The sequence below is a fragment of the Salvelinus fontinalis genome, chromosome 9 (genome assembly GCF_029448725.1).
Source record: "Salvelinus fontinalis isolate EN_2023a chromosome 9, ASM2944872v1, whole genome shotgun sequence".
Lineage (NCBI taxonomy): Eukaryota > Metazoa > Chordata > Actinopteri > Salmoniformes > Salmonidae > Salvelinus > Salvelinus fontinalis.
In genome coordinates, this window is record NC_074673.1 from 19523760 (window position 1) to 19541949 (window position 18190).

At 46.0% G+C, this 18190-nt stretch overlaps 1 protein-coding gene across 6 annotated transcripts in view; it reads right to left on the reverse strand.

Moving 5' to 3' along the window:
- LOC129862219 (SH3 and multiple ankyrin repeat domains protein 3-like) overlaps positions 1–18190 on the reverse strand; it is a 423372-nt gene that overhangs the window by 41564 nt on the left and 363618 nt on the right. For all 6 annotated transcript variants that reach the window (XM_055933651.1, XM_055933649.1, XM_055933650.1 and 3 more), the window contains 2 exons: positions 8438–8513; positions 414–496 (listed from right to left, as the gene is read on the reverse strand). In XM_055933651.1, the coding sequence (XP_055789626.1) occupies positions 414–496; positions 8438–8513 (159 nt within the window). The remainder of the gene's footprint in view (positions 1–413; positions 497–8437; positions 8514–18190) is intronic.

Consider the following 18190-nt stretch of genomic DNA (forward strand, 5'->3'; position numbering starts at 1 on the left):
TGTGGTGTTGATCAAAGCCAGTCGTGTTGGTTCATCATAAGTCATACTGTGTGACTCAGTGAAAGAGGTCTAGAAATCCTCACATCAACCCACCACATCTCATACCCCACACTCAGAACACCTGCAGAGGGGCTCACAGACCTGTAATGACACACACACAGACAGCCTATGACATGAAGAAAGTAGCTAGCAGGGCCTTGGAGGCAGCAGTGACAGTGATCAAAACAGCCTGCTTTAGTAATAAGGTATAAAGTCAAGCTTTGTGAAGGTATGTGTTTGGAGCTCCAGGCTGGTCCTGGAGATATAGAGAGAGAAGTTGTCTGTTCCAGTCTTATGGCCAAGCACTAAAACACTTGATTAATTAGCAAAGGTATTCACCTATGTGTGTGTGTGAGTGTGTGTGTGTTTTCTACCTTTGGCTCCCCGTAGTACGAAGCCGAAGCCTTCGTTTTCTTTCTTCTGCAGCATAGCATTCTTCTCCTCTATGATGTAATCACTGGAGAGTAGAGAGGAGAGGGACAGCAAGTAAGAGTCCAGCAACAAGTTCACAGAGAGAAAAGACAAAGAGACAGAGGGGGAAGGAAGAAAAGGGGAGAGAGAGCCAGGGATGGTAGAGAAAGGGGGACAGGGATAGGAGGAGAGGGACAATAAGAAAGAGGTAAGGAAAGAGAGGGATAGATAGGGGAGAGAAGGGGGGAGGATAGGGAGCAGAGAGAGAGCTAGGTGGGAGGTGATGTAGGGAGAGAGGAACAGAATGGCTTTAAAAACAAACACACCTGAACCTCCTTCTCTGATGACCAAATCAACTTAAAAGCCTAGCTCAAGGTTCTCTTGGGGCTGTACAGTACCTAGATTGTGTGTGTGTGTTTGTGTGTGTGTGTGTGTGTGTGTGTGTGTGTGTGTGTGTGTGTGTGTGTGTGTGTGTGTGTGTGTGTGTGTGTGTGTGTGTGTGTGTGTGTGTGTGTGTGTGTGTGTGTGTGTGTACAGCAGGATATTACTAGCAAATGCAATGTAATTATGTGTAATGCGGGCCTTTCATCACCAGTGTTGTCTGTGTGTTCCCTCCTAATGACTGAAATTCCAGGGATAGGAGATAAGAACAGAGGACTTAGCCTCTCCCATTCAGGAGGAGGAGGAGGAGGAGAAGAGGAGGAGGAGAAAGAGAAGAGGAAGAAGAGGAGTGCGTGTGTGCTTGCTTGCAGAGAAATATTAAATTATCTCATGACTATTAAGAGAGTTGTCACAGTGTGTGTTTTTGTTTATGTGTGTGTGTGTGTGCGTGTGCGTGTGCGTGTGCGTGTGCGTGTGCGTGTGCGTGTGCGTGTGTGTGTGTGTGTGTGTGTGTGAGTAAGTGCAATATTATGTCAGTTCATTCCAGACAATTCAATCCTCAAAAACAACAGCACATGTATTCCCAGCTACATTCTAGCACTCTGTAGCCACACAGTAAAAGCAGCATCATGTCCCATTCTCAGCAACACCCATATACTGTTGACTGACTGACTGTCAGATCCCACGGCTGACACCAGACAGCCCATAGAGTTAGTGAAGCGTGAGAGTGTCAGTGTTGCGAAAGTCTCTCTGGTTAGTAGACATCCCAACACCACACACACTGGCAAGGGAGATCTGGAGTTTGACCTTGTGTTAACAGTTTGCCACGCCTGCTGCCCAGCCACTTACCCAGGGCAGATAGAGCCCCTGCTGACAGGGCCTGGAGACCCGTGAGAAATACTCCTGTGTCAGGGGGCAGAGGTTGCAGAGATACAGTATCATTTAACTAGAGGACATGCTAAATACAGAGAGATATACGGTTTATAGATATGCCTATAGTTCAACATCTCCTCCTCTCCTCCCTCTCTCAGCCTACATCCTGCATATCCAACTCCAGCTTAAACCTTTCCCCCTCCATAGCTTCAGAATACCTTGCTTTATGTTTCCATTCAACCAACCATGTTCTCAATCTCTCTAATGTTGCATTCACAATTCTATTTCATGAACTCCCATTTAGATACAGCTCAACTCAGGCATTTTGAAAATATCTTCCATACATTCACATACAACTCCATTCTATAGACTTCCATTCACATACAACTCCATTCTATAGACTTCCATTCACATACAACTCCATTCCATAGACTTCCATTCACATACAACTACATTCTATAGACTTCCATTCACATACAACTACATTCTATAGACTTCCATTCACATACAACTCCATTCCATAGACTTCCATTCACATACAACTCCATTCCATAGACTTCCATTCACATACAACTCCATTCCATAGACTTCCATTCACATACAACTCCATTCCATAGACTTCCATGCAAGAGATTTGACATTCTCTCCTATTCAGCTGCTGTAGCTCTCACATAATCTTCATGACTCACTATGTACCCATTGTTAAAGCGGTGGAGAACTGCTCTCTCTCTCCCCAGCAACGCTCTGATACCAAGCGCCTCTCTCCTGACAAGCTGACTGACATTTAAACTGAATTTACATCATGACACAGTCCTATAGCAGCTCCTCTTCTACTGTCCTCTCTCTCAGCCTGCACATATGATTTACACGAGAGCTAGCACTCATACGCTCCTTTATTACAGACGTCATATGCAGTACATTTCAGAGACGGACAAGGAAGAGAGGGAGAGACAAACTCAAACACATGCACAAACACACACTCATGTTTTGGTAATGGGAGCTTAGTTTTGTATAATGCAAGCAGAATGCAGTGACCCTGTCTCACCACTAGACAGCAACAGCATCACATAGCTCTCATTTACACTCCCTAAGTATTTATTTGGACAGTGAAGCAAAAACCTTTAATTGTGCTTTATACTCTAGCATTTTGGATTTGAGATCAAATGTTTTATATGAGGTGACAGTACAGAATGTCACCAATTATTTTAGGGTATTTTCATACATATCTGTTTTACTGTTTAGAAATGAAAGCACTTTATGTATTTAGTCCCCCCCCCCCCCCCCCCCCCCCCCATTTGAAGGGGTCATAAATATTTGTCCAAATTCACTTATAGTGTAGTACATTTAGTAAACCGTTTAGTATTTGATTCAACATTCCTAGCATGCAATGACTACATCAAGCGTATGACTACAAACTAATTGGATATATTTGCAGTTTGTTTTGGTTGTGTTTCGGATTATGTTGTGCCCAATAGAAATCAATGGTAAATAATGTATTGTGTCATTTTGGAGTAACGTTTATTGTAAATAATAATATAATATGTTTCTGATCACTTCTTCATTAATGTGGATGCTATCATGATTATGGCTAATCATTACTGAATCGTTACAGAAGAGTATATCATACCCCCACAAAATGCTAACCTTCCCTGTTAACCTTCCCTGTTATTGGCAATGGTGAGAGGTTAGCATGTTCTAGGGGCATGATCTTTGTGCATCTGTAACTTTCTGAAATCCAAAATACTGGATATTACAGTGCCAAAATACAGGGCCAAATACAGTTGAAGTCGGAAGTTTACATACACCTTAGCCAAATACGTTTAAACTCAGTTTTTCACAATTCCTGACATTTAATCCTAGTAAAAATTCCCTGTCTTAGGTCAGTTAGGATCACCACTTTATTTTAAGAATGTGAAATGTCAGAATAACAGTAGAGAGAATCATTTATTTCAGCTTTTATTTCTTTCATCACATTCCTAGTGGGTCAGAAGTTTACATACACTCAATTAGTATTTGGTAGCATTGCCTTTAAATTGTTCAACTTGGGTCAAACGTTTCGGGTAGCCTTCCACAAGCTTCCCATAATACAGTTTTTTACAGTCACTTTGGCACTAATATCGGAACCTTGATGTCATTTTTCAAAACTCTCGACACAAAACTCACAACCAATGATCAAAATGCAAATTTTCAAAACTCTAACACTTTTTCCAATTGCTTGGATACAATACACATAAAGCTAAGATCATTTGTTCATTCGATTAAAATCACCTGTTCAAAATGACACAACTTAACATCAAAGTATTACCATTTCAAAATGCAATTCACACATTACATCTGAAATGACTGTCTATTCATTTCATTACAATGATCTAACTATCAATTGATACAACTGCTCAAAATGATAAGTAACTGTTGCATTACTCTTAATGCATAATTTTGTGGAAACAGACAAACAATATTCCATGTTTAGATCATGAAAGTTTCAGGATAACCAATTAACGTGGAACATGAACTAATTGGACTACATTATCTATGGATGTAATATTTCATCATCATTCTTTATCAGACACTGTTTCTATGGTCCAATGTACCACTTTTCCAGACCATGTTTTTAGATTTGACATTACTGTACACTTTATTAGGTACACCTATAGTGGGGAGAACAAGTATTTGAAACACTGCCGATTTTGCAGGTTTTCCTACTCACATGTAGAGGTCTGTAATTTTTATCATAGGTATACTTCAAAAATCCAGAAAATCACATTGTATGATTTTTAAGTAATTAATTTGCATTTTATTGCATGACATAGGTATTTGATCACCTACCAACCAGTAAGATTTCCGGCTCTCACAGACCTGTTAGTTTTTCTTGAAGAAGCCCTCCTGTTCTCCACTCATTACCTGTATTAACTGCACCTGTTTGAACTCGTTACCTGTATAAAAGACACCTGTCCACACACTCAATCAAACAGACTCCAACCTCTCCACAATGGCCACGACCAGAGAGCTGTGTAAGAACATCAGGGATAAAATTGTAGACTTGCACAAGGCTGGGATGGGCTACAGAACAATAGGCAAGCAGCTTGGTGAGAAGGCAACAACTGTTGGCGCAATTATTAGAAAATGGGAGAAGTTGAAGATGACGGTCAATCACCCTCAGTCTGGGGCTCCATGCAAGATCTCACCTCATGGGGCATCAATGATCATGAGGAAGGTGAGGGATCAGCCCAGAACTACACGGCAGGACCTGGTCAATGACCTGAAGAGAGCTGGGACCACAGTCTCAAAGAAAACCATTAGTAACACACTACACCGTCATGGATTAAAATCCTGCAGCGCACGCAAGGTCCCCCTGCTCAAGCCAGCGCATGGCCAGGCCTGTCTGAAGTTTGCCAATTACCATCTGGATGATCCAGAGGAGGAATGGGAGAAGGTCATGTGGTCTGATGAGACAAAAATATAGCTTTTTGGTCTAAACTCCACTCGACGTGTTTGGAGGAAGAAGAAGGATGAGAACAACCCCAAGAACCCCATCCCAACCCGTGAAGCATGGAGGTGGAAACATCATTCTTTGGGGATGCTTTTCTGCAAAGGGGACAGGACGACTGCACTGTATTGAGGGGAGGATGGATGGGGCCATGTATCGCGAGATCTTGGCCAACAACCTCATTCCCTCAGTAAGAGCATTGAAGATGGGTCGTGGCTGGGTCTTCCAGCATGACAACGACCCGAAACACACAGCCAGGGCAACTAAGGAGTGGCTCCGTAAGAAGCATCTCAAGGTCCTGGAGTGGCCTAGCCAGTCTCCAGACCTGAACCCAATAGAAAATCTTTGGAGGGAGCTGAAAGTCCGTATTGCCCAGCGACAGCCCCGACACCTGAAGGATCTTCAGAAGGTCTGTATGGAGGAGTGGGCCAAAATCCCTGCTGCAGTGTGTGAAAACCTGGTCAAGAACTACAGGAAACGTATGATCTCTGTAATTGCAAACACTGTACCAAATATTAAGTTCTACTTTTATCAAATACTTATGTCATGCAATAAAATGCAAATTAATTACTTAAAAATCATACAATGTGATTTTCTGGATTTTTTCTTTTTTAGATTCCGTCTCTCACAGTTGAAGTGCTTTGTAAGTAGGAAAACCTGCAAAATCGGCAGTGTATCCAATACTTGTTCTCCCCACTGTATCTAGTACTGGGTAGGACCCCCTTTTGCCTCCACAACAGCCTGAATTATTCACGGTGTTGTACGTTAAGAGATGCTCTTCTGCACACCACTGTTTCAAACAGCTGTTATTTGAGCATTTGTGGCCTTTCTGTTAGCTTGAATGAGTCTGGACATTCTCCTCTGAACTCTCTCATTAACAAGGTGTTTTGCCCACAGAACTGCCGCTCACTGAATTTGTTTATTGCACCATTCTCTGTAAACTCTAGAGACTGTAGTGCGTAAAAATCCCAGGAAGGCAGCTGTTTCTGAGATGCTGGAATCACCATGTGTGGCATCAACAATCATACCACGGTCCAAGTTGCTCAGATTACGCATCTTCACTGTTGTAATGTTTGGTCAAACAACGTCTAAAGCTCTCTACTCTATATACTCTATATATTGAGTTGCAGGCAGCCACATGATTCGCTGTTCAAATGTAACCTTCCTTGATGGGCTAAATCAGGTCTGTAAAGCTGATGGCATGACCTATGTCATTGTGTGGGATAACGTCAGGTTCCACCATGCTCAAATGGTGCAAGCATGGTTTCAGGCCCATCCACAATTTACCACCCTGTACTAACCCCCCCATACTCTCCTTTCCTTAACCCGATTGAGGAATTTTTCTCCACATGGAGGTGGAAGGTATATGATAGGTGCCCTCACAAACAAGCCACCCTTCTCCAGGCCATGGATGACGCATGCAATGACATCACGGCAGACCAGTGTCAGGCCTGGATTCGCCATGCCCGAAGATTCTTCCCAAGATGTTTGGCTAATGAAAACATCCATTGTGATGTGGATGAGAACCTGTGGCCAAATCCACAAGACAGCGTTGATGGAAATATAGAAATACAGTAATCAATCTTTTGTTTTACTTTTTACAGCAAGCCAGTTGAGGAATACTGCAGTTGACCTTCAACTGTTATTTATTTTTTTGCAGCTAATTATTTTTGCTTTAATTCAAAGGTTTCTTTAAAGATATGAATGCACAATGCAATGTTTTGAACATTGGACAGCCTGTGTTACAAGTGATGACCGTTTTGAGTTTTGTGTCTGGAGTTTTGAAAAATGACCACAAGGTTCTAAATTTAGTGTCAAAGGGATTGTTAAAAACTATAAGTTGGGTGAATTTTGGCCCATTCCTCCTGACAGAGCTGGTGTAACTGAGTCAGATTTGTAGGCCTCCTTGCTCGCACACCCTTTTTCAGTTCTGCTCAAACATTATCTATAGGATTGAGGTCAGGGCTTTGTGATGGCCACTCCAATACCTTGCCTTTGTTGTCCTTAAGCCATTTTGCCGCAACTTTGGAAGAATGCTTGGAGTCATTGTCCATTTCGAAGACCTATTTGCGACCAAGCTTTAACTTCCTGACTGATGTCTTGAGATGTTGCTTCAATATATCCACATAATATTCCTACCTCATGATGCCATCTATTTTGTGAAGTGCACCAGTCCCTCCTGCAGCAAAGCACCCCCACAACATGATGCCGCCACCCCCGTGCTTCACGGTTTGGATGGTGTTCTTCGGCTTGCAAGCATCCCCCTGTTTCCTCCAAACATAACGATGGTCATTATAGCCAAACAGTTCTATTTTTGCCTTTGTTGTCCTTAAGAGGACATTTCTCCAAAAAGTTCGATCTTTGTCCCCATCTTTGTCCCCATGTGCAGTTGCAGACTTTAGTCTGGCCTTTTTATGGCGGTTTTGGAGCAGTGGCTTCTTCCTTGCTGAGCGGCCATTCAGGTTATGTCGATATAGGACGATATAGGACTTCTTATACTGTGGATATATATACTTTTGTACCTGTTTCCTCCAGCATCTTCACAAGGTCTTTTACTGTTGTTCTGGGATTGATTTGCACTCTTCGCACCAAAGTACGTTCATCTCTAGGAGACAGAACGCGTCTCCTTTCAGAGCGGAATGACAGCTGTGTAGTCCCATGATGTTTATACTTGCGTACTATTGTTTGTACAGATGAACGTGGTACCTTTAGGCATTTGGAAATTGCTCCCAAGGATGAACCAGACTTGTGGAGGTCTACAATTTGTTTTCTGAGGTCTTGGCTGATTTCTTTTGATTTTCCCATGATGTCAAGCAAAGAGGCACTGAGTTTGAAGGGAGGCCTTGAAATACATCCACAGGTACACCTCCAATTCACAAAAATAATGTCAATTAGCCTATCAGAAGCTTCTAAACCCATGACATAATGTCTGGAATTTTCCAAGCTGTTTAAAGGCACAGTCAACTTAGTGAATGTAAACTTAGTATGTGTGTGTGTGTGTGTGTGTGTGTGTGTGTGTGTGTGTGTGTGTGTGTGTGTGTGTGTGTGTGTGTGTGTGTGTGTGTGTGTGTGTGTGTGTGTGTGTGTGTGTGTGTGTAAGTATGTGTGTGTGTGTGTGTTTGTGTGTGTGTGTGTGTGTGTGTGTGTGTAAGTGTGTGTGTAAGTATGTGTGTGTGTGTAAGTATGTGTATGCGTGTGTGGGTGTGTGTGTGTATGTGTGTATATGTGTGCGTGCATGCGTCTTACCTGTATGAGGTGACGTTGTCGTAAGATCCCACAGTGTAGTGTCTGAACAGTCTCTTGGTGCGGTCCTCTCTTGTCTCTGTAAAACAAAGCAATACACTGTCAGTGTGTGTGTGTGTGTGTGTGTGTGTGTGTGTGTGTGTGTGTGTGTGTGTGTGTGTGTGTGTGTGTGTGTGTGTGTCTGTGTGTGTGTGTGTGTGTGTGTGTGTGTGTGTGTGTGTGTGGTCTCCTTTGTTCCCGGGTTGCTAAAAATCGCGGGAGATGACTTCAAAACAGGCCACTAGAGGCAACGATGAGTATTACCATCCAGTAGGCTTGGGTTTTGCTAGGGCATTGTGGAAAGGAATGGCGGATGTGCATGAGGCATGAGCTCTGGCTCCAAGGGTCACATGTTCAATCCCAGTGCTATGCACTCCTTAAATTTTGGGGTTTTAACCCTATCCCGAACCCCCCCCCCCCCCCCCCCACCTACACACACACACACTACTGTTTGTGTGTGGTGTGTATGCATGATGTATGTGTGGGTGTGTGATGGCGAGAGTCAGAGCGAGAGCATTTTTATTACTGTTTTAAAGTGTGTGTGTGTGTGTGTGTGTGTGTGTGTGTGTGTGTGTGTGTGTGTGTGTGTGTGTGTGTGTGTGTGTGTGTGTGTGTGTGTGTGTGTGTGTGTGTGTGTTACTCTGTTGAGTGGATGATATTTGTTTCTTGACATTCACTCCACCCTGTCTGTCTGTCAGTTTGAGTGAGTGACAGCTGCCAGCTTTGTCCAATACAAGAGTATTCCAGAGTTTCTCAACACCAAAGCACAGGAAGACCAAACAACCCCCCCCCCCCCTCTCTCTGTCTCCACTGCTTTCTCCATCACCTACACTCCTCACAATCACTCTCTCTATCCTCCCTTGACCCTTTCTCCACCCACCTCTCTATTACCCCTCTTGTCATCCTCTTCCCGATTCCACTTTATGCCCCTCTCTCCATCATTCTGTCCCCCTTTCAAACCTTCTCTCCTTCATTCTCATTTACTCTCCATAAATCTCTCCATCTCTTTATCCCCCTCCCTCCACCCCCCATTTCTACCCCTCTCTCCTTTTCTCTCTCTAATAGTGGTGTCTCTGTCTGAGGTGTTAATGGTACAGGCCCACTAGCCTTACTCTCATTAAAAATCCATAGACTTCCCCCATTCCCCTCCACTCCAAAAACTCACACGGATGTGTGTGCCTGCCCTCACACACACACAAAGAAGCCGAGGATTAGGCTGACTGAGCCCCTACACACACACACTTCCTTCCCCTTCCCTAAGATCATATAATGACAGTGTGATGTGGGTTAAGGGGAGAGGGGAGGTTTTAGTTATATTTGGGGGAGAAGGTCAAATATGAGTCAACACATCAGCGGCGCTAGAGTACTGCTTCCCTTTATACTTCACACACACACATGCACACACACAATGGCTGGAAATACATCAAACATATCATATTGTATGTGTATGAGTGTGTGAGTCAGTGTGTGTGTGTGTACAGGATGGTACTAGCAGACGCAGTGTAAGTGTGTGTAATGTGGGCCAGTGTCGCCTGATGCCTGCAGCCCACAAGCATCTAAAGACTCAGATAGCACTGATAACCTGAACTACACCTCCACACACACCCACACCCACACCCACACCCACACCCACACGCACACACACACGCACATACGCACACACACACGCACACACACAGCTATGTCTTACTATACTTGTGAGGACTTTTTGGGGACCAACAAATGATGACCATTCAAAATCCTATTTTCCCTAAACCTAAACCTAACCTTAACCGCTAACCCTAATTGTGCCCTCACATCTCTGAATTTTAGTTGGTTTACTATTCTTGTGAGGACTTTTGGTACTCACAAGTATAGTAAAACGTCTCCGCACACACACACACACACACACACACAAAGAGAGAAAGAGAGAAAGAGAGAAAGAGAGACAGAGATAAAGACAAAGACATACACAGTACCATTCAAAGTTTGGACACACCTACTCATTCAAGGGTTTTTCTTTATTTTTACTATTTTCTAAAGTGTAGAATAATAATGAAGACATCAAAAATCTGAAATAACACACACACCAAAAAAGTAGCCACCCTTTGCCTTGATGACAGCTTTGTACACTCTTGGCATTCTCTCAACCAGCTTCACGAGGTAGTCACCTGGAATGCATTTCAATTAACAGGTGTGCCATGTCAAAAGTTAATTTGTGGAATTTCTTTCCATCTTAATGCTTTTGAGCCAATCAACTGTGACAAAATAGGGGTGGTATACAGAACATAGCCCTATTTTGTCAAAGTCCATATTATGAAAATAACAGCTAGGAGTGTGCTACTTTGAAGAATCTGAAATATAAAATATATTTGGATTTGTTAAACACATTTTTGGTTAATGCATGATTCCAGTTTTAATGTCTTCACTATTATTCTACAATGTAGAAAATAGAACCAATTAAGAAAAACTTGAATGAGTAGGTGTGTCCAAACTTTTGACTGGTTCTGTACATTGCACGTGTAGCATATCCTTCATTCACTTTAAGTAGAGCATCAAACTGATGTGAAATGGTGGCATTATGGTGACAACGTGGCTCTAGTATAGGAACATTAATAGATGAGGACAAAGTGTCTGTCGGTTCTCCTGTGCAGACAAACACAAAGACACCAGATGGACTGAGAAGCACCGGGAACATCTCCCAATCTGTCTTAGAGCTTCAGAATCTGGGAGGAGATTTGAAGCAGATGCTTTATTCACACACGCACACACACATGCACACACACACACACACACACACACACACACACACACACACACACACACACACACACACACACACACACACACACACACACACACACACACACACACACACACACACACACACACACACACACACACACACACACACACACACACACACACACACACACACACACACAGAAAGATAGATTGGCTTGGAGCCATGGCATTGTTCAGATAGATTAGCACACTCTGCCAACAACAGTGCATATAAATACAGGCCATTAAGCTGTTGAACTCTGACCCCCTCTGCTGATATTTTATAAACAATGCATAATATTGTATACTACCCTCGGTGGGAGGAGGGGATCAGTGTCCTCTTAAGGATCCGCCCCTTTTTTTCAATTCTCGCCTAAAATGACATACCCAAATCTAACTGCCTGAAGCAAGGATATGCATTTTCTTGATACCATGTGAAAGGAAACATGAATTAATGTAGGAGAATTGTAACGGCTGTCTTTCGGTGAGTTAGTAGACCAAGGCGCAGCGGGTTGTGAATACATAATGACTTTATTGCAAGACGAAGAACAGACACGAAATACACTTGACTAATTTACAAAATAACAAAACGAACTAGACAGACCTAAACTACGAACTTACATGAAATGAAGAACACATGAACAGGAACGACCGAACAAACGAGACGAGACAGTACCGTGTGGTGCAATAAACACAGACACAGCGACAATCACCCACCAACAAACAGTGAGAACAACCTACCTTAATATGACTCTCAATTAGAGGAAAATGCAAAACACCTGCCTCTAATTAAGAGCCATACCAGGCAACCCAAAACCAACATAGAAACAGAAAACATAGACTGCCCACCCAAAACTCACGCCCTGACCATCACACACATACAAAACAACAGAAAACAGGTCAGGAACGTGACAGAACCCCCCCCTCAAGGTGCGAACTCCGGGCGCACCCCTAAAACTCAAGGGGAGGGTCTGGGTGGGCATCTGTCCGCGGTGGCGGCTCCGGCGGTGGACGAGGACACCACTCCACCACTGTCTTTGTCCCCCCTCCTTAGCGTCCTTTGAGTGGCGACCCTCGCCCCCAACCATGGTCCAGGAACCTTTACTAAGGCCCCTCCAACATAGAGGAGACAGCTCAGGACAGAGAAGTAGCTCAGGACAGAGAGGTAGCTCAGGACAGGAAGGTAGCTCCGGACAGAGGGACAGCTTAGGACAGAGGGACAACTCTGTACTAATGGCAACTCCGGACTGAGTGGCAGCTCCGGACTGAGTGGCAGCTCCTGACTGAGTGGCAGCTCCTGACTGTAGGGCAGCTCCTGACTGTAGGGCAGCTCATGACTGTAGGGCAGCTCATGACTGTAGGGCAGCTCATGACTGTAGGGCAGCTCATGACTGTAAGGCAGCTCATGACTGGAGGGCAGCTCATGACTGTAGGGCAGCTCATGACTGTAGGGCAGCTCATGACTGTAGGGCAGCTCATGACTGTAGGGCAGCTCATGACTGTAAGGCAGCTCATGACTGTAGGGCAGCTCATGACTGTAGGGCAGCTCATGACTGTAGGGCAGCTCATGACTGTTGGGCAGCTCATGACTGGAGGGCAGCTCATGACTGGAGGGCAGCTCATGACTGGAGGGCAGCTCATGACTGGAGGGCAGCTCATGACTGTAGGGCAGCTCCTGACTGTAGGGCAGCTCCTGACTGGCTGGCGGCTCTGGCAGCTCCTGACTGGCTGGCGGCTCTGGCAGCTCCTGACTGGCTGGCGGCTCTGGCAGCTTCTGACTGGCTGGCGGCTCTGGCAGCTCCTGACTGGCTGGCGGCTCTGGCAGCTCCTGACTGGCTGGCGGCTCTGGCAGCTCCTGACTGACGGACGGCTCTAGCGGCTCCTGACTGACGGACGGCTCTAATGGCTCGGGACAGACGGGCGGCTCTAATGGCTCGTGGCAGACGGATGGCTCAGAAGGCGCTGTGCAGACGGATGGCTCAGAAGGCGCTGGGCAGACAGATGGCTCAGACGGCGCTGGGCAGACAGATGGCTCAGACGGCGCTGGGCAGACAGATGGCTCAGACGGCGCTGGGCAGACAGATGGCTCAGACGGCGCTGGGCAGACAGATGGCTCAGACGGCGCTGGGCAGACAGATGGCTCAGACGGCGCTGGGCAGACAGATGGCTCAGACGGCGCTGGGCAGACAGATGGCTCAGACGGCGCTGGGCAGACAGATGACTCAGACGGAGCTGGGTAGACAGGCAGTGCAGAAGGCGTTGGGCAGACAGGCAGTGCAGAAGGCGTTGGGCAGACGGCCGACTCTGCCCTGCTGAGGCGCACAGTAGGCCTCGTGCGTGGTGCCGGAACTGGAGGTACCGGGATGACGGCACGCACTTCAAGGCTAGTGCGGGGAGCAGGAACAGGGCACACTGACCTCTCGAAGCGCACTATAGGCCTGGTGCGTGGTACCGGAACTGGAGGTACCGGGCTGAGGGCACGCACCTCAGGGCGAGTGCGGGGAGAATGAACAGTGCGTACAGGGCTCTGGAGACGCACAGGTGGCTTAGTGCGTGGTGCCGGAACTGGAGGCACTGGGCTGGAGACACGCACCATAGGGAGAGTGCGTGGAGGAGGAACAGGGCTCTGGAGACGCACAGGTGGCTTAGTGCGTGGTTTAGGCACTGGTGGTACTGGGCTGGGGCGAGGAGGTAGCGCCGGAAATACCGGACCGTGCAGGCGTACTGGCTCCCTTGAGCACCGAGCCTGCCCAACCTTACCTGGTTGAATGCTCCCCGTCGCCCGACCAGTGCGGGGAGGTGGAATAACCCGCAACGGGCTATGTAGGCGAACCGGGGACACCATGCGTAAGGCTGGTGCCATGTAAGCCGGCCCAAGGAGACGTACTGGTGGCCAGATATGTAGGGCCGGCTTCATGACATTTGGCTCAATGCCCAATCTAGCCCTACCAGTGCGGGGAGGTGGAATAACCCGCACTGGGCTATGCACATGTACAGGAGACACCGTGCGCTCTACTGCGTAACACGGTGTCTGCCCGTACTCCCGCTCTCCACGGTTAGCCTGGGAAGTGGGCGCAGGTCTCCTACCTGCCCTCGGCCCACTACCTCTTATCCCCCCCCCCCAAGAAATTTTTGGGTAGTACTCACGGGCTTTTCGGGCTTCCGTGCTAGACGCGTCCCCTCATAATGCCGGTTCCTCTCTCCGGTCTCCTCCGCTCTCCGAGCTGCCTCCAGCTGTTCCCATGGCGGTGATTCACCTCCACTTTAGCCCATGGTCCCTTTCCTTCCATGATCTCCTCCCAAGACCATAAATCCTGCTTCGTGCGCTGTCGTTGCTGTCCATTAACCCGCTGCTTGATCTGGGTTTGGTGGGTGATTCTGTAACGGCTGTCTTTCGGTGAGTTAGTAGACCAAGGCGCAGCGGGTTGTGAATACATAATGACTTTATTGCAAGACGAAGAACAGACACGAAATACACTTGACTAATTTACAAAATAACAAAACGAACTAGACAGACCTAAACTACGAACTTACATGAAATGAAGAACACATGAACAGGAACGAACGAGACGAGACAGTACCGTGTGGTGCAATAAACACAGACACAGCGACAATCACCCACCAACAAACAGTGAGAACAACCTACCTTAATATGACTCTCAATTAGAGGAAAACGCAAAACACCTGCCTCTAATTAAGAGCCATACCAGGCAACCCAAAACCAACAAAGAAACAGAAAACATAGACTGCCCACCCAAAACTCACGCCCTGACCATCACACACATACAAAACAACAGAAAACAGGTCAGGAACGTGACAAGAATATAACACATTAGATCTGGTAAGAGATAATGTAAAGAAAAAACACATGCGTTTAAAAATATATATAATTGTACCATCATCTTTGAAATGCAAGAGAAAGGCCATAATGTATTATTCCAGACCAGGAGTAATTTAGATTTTGGCCACTAGATGTCAGCAGCGTATGTGCAAAGTTTTAGACTGATCCAATGAACCATCACATTTCTATTTGAAATGTTGTATCAAGACTGCCCATGTTACGTTCGTCGTTTGAATGAGGAGACCAAGGTGCAGCGTGGTCGGCGAACATCTTACTTTTATTCAAATGAACACCGAAAAACAACAAAATACAAAACAAACGTAAAGTTCAGCAGGCTACACAGCAACTATACAAAATCAAGATCCCACAAACTAAGGTGGAAAAAAGGCTGCCTAAGTATGATCCCCAATCAGAGACAACGATAGACAGCTGCCTCTGATTGGGAACCATACCCGGACAACAAAGAAATAGAAAACATAGATTGCCCACCCTAGTCACACCCTGACCTAACCAAATAGAGAATTAAAAGGATCTCTAAGGTCAGGGTGTGACAGCCCAAATGTGTCTAAATGGTTTATTAATACATTTTCAAGTTCATAACTGTGCACTCTCCTCAAACATTAGCATGGTATTCTTTCACTGTAATATCTACTATAGATTTTGGACAGTGCAGTTAGATTAACACGAATTTAAGCTTTCTGACAATATAAATCAAATCAAATCAAATCAAATTTTATTAGTCACATACACATGGTTAGCAGATGTTAATGCGAGTGTAGCGAAATGCTTGTGCTTCTAGTTCCGACAATGCAGTAATAACCAACAAGTAATCTAACCTAACAATTCCACAACTACTACCTAATACACACACAAGTATAAAGGGATAAAGAATATGTACATAAAGATATATGAATGAGTGGTGGTACAGAACGGCATAGGCAAGATGCAGTAGATGGTATAGAGTACGGTATATACATATGAGATGAGTACTGTAGGGTATGCAAACATAAAGTGGCATAGTTTAAAGTGGCTAGTGGTACATGTATTACATAAAGATGGCAAGATGCAGTAGATGATATAGAGTACAGTATATACATATGAGATGGGTAATGTAGGGTATGTAAACATTATATTAAGTGGCATTGTTTAAAGTGGCTAAAGGTACATTTTTACATAATTTCCATCAATTCCCATTTTTAAAGTGGCTGGAGTTGAGTCAGTATGTTGGCAGCGGCCGCTAAATGTTAGTGGTGGCTGTTTAACAGTCTGATGGCCTTGAGATAGAAGCTGTTTTTCAGTCTCTCGGTCCCTGCTTTGATGCACCTGTACTGACCTCGCCTTCTGGATGATAGCGGGGTGAACAGGCAGTGGCTTGGGTGGTTGTTGTCCTTGATGATCTTTATGGCCTTCCTGTGACATCGGGTGGTGTAGGTGTCCTGGAGGGCAGGTAGTTTGCCCCCGGTGATGCGTTCTGCAGACCTCACTACCCTCTGGAGAGCCTTACGGTTGTGGGCGGAGCAGTTGCCGTACCAGGCGGTGATACAGCCCGACAGGATGCTCTCGATTGTGCATCTGTAGAAGTTTGTGAGTGCTTTTGGTGACAAGCCGAATTTCTTCAGCCTCCTGAGGTTGAAGAGGCGCTGCTGCGCCTTCTTCACGACGCTGTCTGTGTGGGTGGACCAATTCAGTTTGTCCGTGATGTGTACACCGAGGAACTTAAAACTTTCCACCTTCTCCACTACTGACCCGTCGATGTGGATAGGGGGGTGCTCCCTCTGCTGTTTCCTGAAGTCCACAATCATCTCCTTTGTTTTGTTGACGTTGAGTGTGAGGTTATTTTCCTGACACCACACTCCGAGGGCCCTCACCTCCTCCCTGTAGGCCGTCTCGTCGTTGTTGGTAATCAAGCCTACCACTGTAGTGTCATCCGCAAACTTGATGATTGAGTTGGAGGTGTGCATGGCCACGCAGTCGTGGGTGAACAGGGAGTACAGGAGAGGGCTCAGAACGCACCCTTGTGGGGCCCCAGTGTTGAGGATCAGCGGGGTGGAGATGTTGTTACCTACCCTCACCACCTGGGGGCGGCCCGTCAGGAAGTCCAGGACCCAGTTGCACAGGGCGGGGTCGAGACCCAGGGTCTCGAGCTTGATGACGAGTTTGGAGGGTACTATGGTGTTAAATGCTAAGCTGTAATCGATGAACAGCATTCTCACATGGGTATTCCTCTTGTCCAGATGGGTTAGGGCAGTGTGCAGTGTGGTTGCGATTGCGTCGTCTGTGGACCTATTGGGTCGGTAAGCAAATTGGAGTGGGTCTAGGGTGTCCGGTAGGGTGGAGGTGATATGGTCCTTGACTAGTCTCTCAAAGCACTTCATGATGACGGAAGTGAGTGCTACGGGGCGGTAGTCGTTTAGCTCAGTTACCTTAGCTTTCTTGGGAACAGGAACAATGGTGGCCCTCTTGAAGCATGTGGGAACAGCAGACTGGGATAAGGATTGATTGAATATGTCCGTAAACACACCAGCCAGCTGGTCTGCGCATGCTCTGAGGACGCGGCTGGGAATGCCGTCTGGGCCTGCAGCCTTGCGAGGGTTAACACGTTTAAATGTTTTACTCACCTCGGCTGCAGTGAAGGAGAGCCCGCAGGTTTTGGTAGGGGGCCGTGTCAGTGGCACTGTATTGTCCTCAAAGCGGGCAAAAAAGTTGTTTAGCCTGTCTGGGAGCAAGACATCCTGGTCCGCGACGGGGCTGGTTTTCTTTTTGTAATCCGTGATTGACTGTAGACCCTGCCACATACCTCTTGTGTCTGAGCTGTTGAATTGCGACTCGATTTTGTCTCTGTACTGGGACTTAGCCTGTTTGATTGCCTTGCGCAGAGAATAGCTACACTGTTTGTATTCGGTCATGCTTCCGGTCACCTTGCCCTGGTTAAAAGCAGTGGTTCGCGCTTTCAGTTTCACGCGAATGCTGCCGTCAATCCACGGTTTCTGGTTTGGGAATGTTTTAATCGTTGCTGTGGGTACGACATCGTCAATGCACTTCCTAATGAACTCGCTCACCGAATCAGCATATTCGTCAATATTGTTGTTGGACGCAATGCGGAACATATTCCA